Source organism: Poromitra crassiceps, assembly GCF_964638095.1.
Source record: "Poromitra crassiceps genome assembly, chromosome: 4".
Taxonomy (NCBI): domain Eukaryota; kingdom Metazoa; phylum Chordata; class Actinopteri; order Beryciformes; family Melamphaidae; genus Poromitra; species Poromitra crassiceps.
In genome coordinates, this window is record NC_139626.1 from 64,601,454 (window position 1) to 64,607,453 (window position 6,000).

Genomic DNA, 6,000 nt, shown 5'->3' on the forward strand with positions numbered 1-6,000 from the left:
ACATTAATGTGACTCTCTCTTCTTCTCTGTCAGGTTTTAACTACATTAATGTGACTCTCTCTTCTTCTCTGTCAGGTTTTAACTACATTAATGTGACTCTCTCTTCTTCTCTGTCAGGTTTTAACTACATTAATGTGACTCTTCTTCTTCTCTGTCAGGTTTTAACTACATTAATATGACTCTCTCTCCTTCTCTGTCAGGTTTTAACTACATTAATGTGACTCTCTCTTCTTCTCTGTCAGGTTTTAACTACATTAATGTGACTCTTCTTCTTCTCTGTCAGGTTTTAACTACATTAATGTGACTCTTCTTCTTCTCTGTCAGGTTTTAACTACATTAATGTGACTCTTCTTCTTCTCTGTCAGGTTTTAACTACATTAATGTGACTCTCTCTTCTCTGTCAGGTTTTAACTACATTAATGTGACTCTTCTTCTTCTCTGTCAGGTTTTAACTACATTAATGTGACTCTCTCTTCTTCTCTGTCAGGTTTTAACTACATTAATGTGACTCTTCTTCTTCTCTGTCAGGTTTTAACTACATTAATGTGACTCTCTCTTCTTCTCTGTCAGGTTTTAACTACATTAATGTGACTCTCTCTTCTTCTCTGTCAGGTTTTAACTACATTAATGTGACTCTCTCTTCTTCTCTGTCAGGTTTTAACTACATTAATGTGACTCTTCTTCTTCTCTGTCAGGTTTTAACTACATTAATGTGACTCTCTCTTCTTCTCTGTCAGGTTTTAACTACATTAATGTGACTCTTCTTCTTCTCTGTCAGGTTTTAACTACATTAATGTGACTCTCTCTTCTTCTCTGTCAGGTTTTAACTACATTAATGTGACTTTCTCTTCTTCTCTGTCAGGTTTTAACTACATTAATGTGACTCTCTCTTCTTCTCTGTCAGGTTTTAACTACATTAATGTGACTCTCTCTTCTTCTCTGTCAGGTTTTAACTACATTAATGTGACTCTCTCTTCTTCTCTGTCAGGTTTTAACTACATTAATGTGACTCTCTCTTCTTCTCTGTCAGGTTTTAACTACATTAATGTGACTCTCTCTTCTTCTCTGTCAGGTTTTAACTACATTAATGTGACTCTCTCTTCTTCTCTGTCAGGTTTTACCTACATTAATGTGACTCTCTCTTCTTCTCTGTCAGGTTTTAACTACATTAATGTGACTCTCTCTTCTTCTCTGTCAGGTTTTAACTACATTAATGTGACTCTTCTTCTTCTCTGTCAGGTTTTAACTACATTAATGTGACTCTCTCTTCTTCTCTGTCAGGTTTTAACTACATTAATGTGACTCTCTCTTCTTCTCTGTCAGGTTTTAACTACATTAATGTGACTCTCTCTTCTTCTCTGTCAGGGTTTAACTATGTGACTCTCTCTGTCAGGTTTTAACTACATTAATGTGACTCTCTCTTCTTCTCTGTCAGGGTTTAACTATGTGACTCTCTCTGTCAGGTTTTAACTACATTAATGTGACTCTCTCTTCTTCTCTGTCAGGTTTTAACTACATTAATGTGACTCTCTCTTCTTCTCTGTCAGGTTTTAACTACATTAATGTGACTTTCTCTTCTTCTCTGTCAGGTTTTAACTACATTAATGTGACTCTCTCTTCTTCTCTGTCAGGTTTTAACTACATTAATGTGACTCTATTCTTCTCTGTCAGGTTTTAACTACATTAATGTGACTTTCTCTTCTTCTCTGTCAGGTTTTAACTACATTAATGTGACTCTCTCTTCTTCTCTGTCAGGTTTTAACTACATTAATGTGACTCTCTCTTCTTCTCTGTCAGGTTTTAACTACATTAATGTGACTCTTCTTCTTCTCTGTCAGGTTTTAACTACATTAATGTGACTCTCTCTTCTTCTCTGTCAGGTTTTAACTACATTAATGTGACTCTCTCTTCTTCTCTGTCAGGTTTTAACTACATTAATGTGACTCTCTCTTCTTCTCTGTCAGGGTTTAACTATGTGACTCTCTCTGTCAGGTTTTAACTACATTAATGTGACTCTCTCTTCTTCTCTGTCAGGGTTTAACTATGTGACTCTCTCTGTCAGGTTTTAACTACATTAATGTGACTCTCTCTTCTTCTCTGTCAGGTTTTAACTACATTAATGTGACTCTCTCTTCTTCTCTGTCAGGTTTTAACTACATTAATGTGACTCTCTCTTCTCTGTCAGGTTTTAACTACATTAATGTGACTCTCTCTTCTTCTCTGTCAGGTTTTAACTACATTAATGTGACTATCTTCTTCTCTGTCAGGTTTTAACTACATTAATGTGACTCTTCTTCTCTGTCAGGTTTTAACTACATTAATGTGACTTTCTCTTCTTCTCTGTCAGGTTTTAACTACATTAATGTGACTCTCTCTTCTTCTCTGTCAGGTTTTAACTACATTAATGTGACTCTCTCTTCTCTGTCAGGTTTTAACTACATTAATGTGACTTTCTCTTCTTCTCTGTCAGGTTTTAACTACATTAATGTGACTCTCTCTTCTTCTCTGTCAGGTTTTAACTACATTAATGTGACTCTCTCTTCTTCTCTGTCAGGTTTTAACTACCGTACATTAATGTGACTCTCTCTTCTTCTCTGTCACGTTTTAACTACATTAATGTGACTCTCTTCTTCTCTGTCAGGTTTTAACTACATTAATGTGACTCTCTTCTTCTCTGTCAGGTTTTAACTACATTAATGTGACTCTTCTTCTTCTCTGTCAGGTTTTAACTACATTAATGTGACTCTCTCTTCTTCTCTGTCAGGTTTTAACTACATTAATGTGACTCTCTTCTTCTTCTCTGTCAGGGTTTAACTACATTAATGTGACTCTCTTCTTCTCTGTCAGGTTTTAACTACATTAATGTGACTCTCTTCTTCTCTGTCAGGTTTTAACTACATTAATGTGACTCTTCTTCTTCTCTGTCAGGTTTTAACTACATTAATGTGACTCTCTCTTCTTCTCTGTCAGGTTTTAACTACATTAATGTGACTCTCTCTTCTTCTCTGTCAGGTTTTAACTACATTAATGTGACTCTCTCTTCTTCTCTGTCAGGGTTTAACTATGTGACTCTCTCTGTCAGGTTTTAACTACATTAATGTGACTCTTCTTCTTCTCTGTCAGGTTTTAACTATGTGACTCTTCTTCTCTGTCAGGTTTTAACTACATTAATGTGACTCTCTCTTCTTCTCTGTCAGGTTTTAACTACATTAATGTGACTCTCTCTTCTTCTCTGTCAGGTTTTAACTACATTAATGTGACTCTCTCTTCTTCTCTGTCAGGTTTTAACTACATTAATGTGACTCTCTCTTCTTCTCTGTCAGGTTTAACTACATTAATGTGACTCTTCTTCTCTGTCAGGTTTTAACTACATTAATGTGACTCTCTCTTCTTCTCTGTCAGGTTTTAACTACATTAATGTGACTCTCTCTTCTTCTCTGTCAGGTTTTAACTACATTAATGTGACTCTTCTTCTTCTCTGTCAGGTTTTAACTATGTGACTCTTCTTCTCTGTCAGGTTTTAACTACATTAATGTGACTCTCTCTTCTTCTCTGTCAGGTTTTAACTACATTAATGTGACTTTCTCTTCTTCTCTGTCAGGTTTTAACTACATTAATGTGACTTTCTCTTCTTCTCTGTCAGGTTTTAACTACATTAATGTGACTCTCTCTTCTTCTCTGTCAGGTTTTAACTACATTAATGTGACTCTCTCTTCTTCTCTGTCAGGTTTTAACTACATTAATGTGACTCTTTCTTCTCTGTCAGGTTTTAACTACATTAATGTGACTCTTTCTTCTTCTCTGTCAGGTTTTAACTACATTAATGTGACTCTCTCTTCTCTGTCAGGTTTTAACTACATTAATGTGACTCTCTCTTCTTCTCTGTCAGGTTTTAACTACATTAATGTGACTATCTTCTTCTCTGTCAGGTTTTAACTACATTAATGTGACTCTTCTTCTCTGTCAGGTTTTAACTACATTAATGTGACTTTCTCTTCTTCTCTGTCAGGTTTTAACTACATTAATGTGACTCTCTCTTCTTCTCTGTCAGGTTTTAACTACATTAATGTGACTCTCTCTTCTCTGTCAGGTTTTAACTACATTAATGTGACTTTCTCTTCTTCTCTGTCAGGTTTTAACTACATTAATGTGACTCTCTCTTCTTCTCTGTCAGGTTTTAACTACATTAATGTGACTCTCTCTTCTTCTCTGTCAGGTTTTAACTACCGTACATTAATGTGACTCTCTCTTCTTCTCTGTCACGTTTTAACTACATTAATGTGACTCTCTTCTTCTCTGTCAGGTTTTAACTACATTAATGTGACTCTCTTCTTCTCTGTCAGGTTTTAACTACATTAATGTGACTCTTCTTCTTCTCTGTCAGGTTTTAACTACATTAATGTGACTCTCTCTTCTTCTCTGTCAGGTTTTAACTACATTAATGTGACTCTCTTCTTCTTCTCTGTCAGGGTTTAACTACATTAATGTGACTCTCTTCTTCTCTGTCAGGTTTTAACTACATTAATGTGACTCTCTTCTTCTCTGTCAGGTTTTAACTACATTAATGTGACTCTTCTTCTTCTCTGTCAGGTTTTAACTACATTAATGTGACTCTCTCTTCTTCTCTGTCAGGTTTTAACTACATTAATGTGACTCTCTCTTCTTCTCTGTCAGGGTTTAACTATGTGACTCTCTCTGTCAGGTTTTAACTACATTAATGTGACTCTTCTTCTTCTCTGTCAGGTTTTAACTATGTGACTCTTCTTCTCTGTCAGGTTTTAACTACATTAATGTGACTCTCTCTTCTTCTCTGTCAGGTTTTAACTACATTAATGTGACTCTCTCTTCTTCTCTGTCAGGTTTTAACTACATTAATGTGACTCTCTCTTCTTCTCTGTCAGGTTTTAACTACATTAATGTGACTCTCTCTTCTTCTCTGTCAGGTTTAACTACATTAATGTGACTCTTCTTCTCTGTCAGGTTTTAACTACATTAATGTGACTCTCTCTTCTTCTCTGTCAGGTTTTAACTACATTAATGTGACTCTCTCTTCTTCTCTGTCAGGTTTTAACTACATTAATGTGACTCTTCTTCTTCTCTGTCAGGTTTTAACTATGTGACTCTTCTTCTCTGTCAGGTTTTAACTACATTAATGTGACTTTCTCTTCTTCTCTGTCAGGTTTTAACTACATTAATGTGACTTTCTCTTCTTCTCTGTCAGGTTTTAACTACATTAATGTGACTCTCTCTTCTTCTCTGTCAGGTTTTAACTACATTAATGTGACTCTCTCTTCTTCTCTGTCAGGTTTTAACTACATTAATGTGACTCTTTCTTCTCTGTCAGGTTTTAACTACATTAATGTGACTCTTTCTTCTTCTCTGTCAGGTTTTAACTACATTAATGTGACTCTCTCTTCTTCTCTGTCAGGTTTTAACTACATTAATGTGACTCTCTCTTCTTCTCTGTCAGGTTTTAACTACATTAATGTGACTCTTTCTTCTCTGTTAGGTTTTAACTACATTAATGTGACTCTTTCTTCTTCTCTGTCAGGTTTTAACTACTGTTCCAACAATGGCGGCTGCTCTCACCTCTGTCTACCGCGCCTCGGAGGTTTCTCCTGCCGCTGTCCGGACGCCGCGGACGGCCGCTGTGTGGAGCCCAACCAATGAGGAGACAAGTCTGCTGAGGACAACACACACACACACACATACACACACACACACACACACACACACACACACACACACACACACAGTCCTCTAACTGCAATGTTGCCGTTTTCTCTTGTTCTTACATACTTGAAGTGAAAGTGGGCGTGGTGAAAGTGGGCGTGGTCACTGACGTGTGGCGTCTCGTGAGTCTCCGCCCCTGAAAGCTGTCAAACCTCAGTGTGTGATGTGAAACGTGTTGGGCATCAGAGACTAATTAAAGGGACAGTTCACCCCCAAATCAAAAATACATAATGTTTCCTCTCACCTGTAGTGCCATTTATCCATCAT

The 6,000-nt window shown here is 36.6% G+C and overlaps 1 protein-coding gene across 1 annotated transcript in view; it reads left to right on the forward strand.

Moving 5' to 3' along the window:
* The window catches only part of LOC310775906 (nidogen-1-like), a gene marked incomplete at both ends in the record, with an annotated part of 144,759 nt that extends 139,089 nt beyond the window's left edge, over positions 1-5,670 (forward strand). Inside the window, 1 exon segment of the mRNA XM_083636030.1 lies at positions 5,552-5,670. Coding sequence (XP_083492156.1) covers positions 5,552-5,670 — 119 coding nt within the window.
* Between the last annotated feature and the right edge of the window lie 330 nt (positions 5,671-6,000).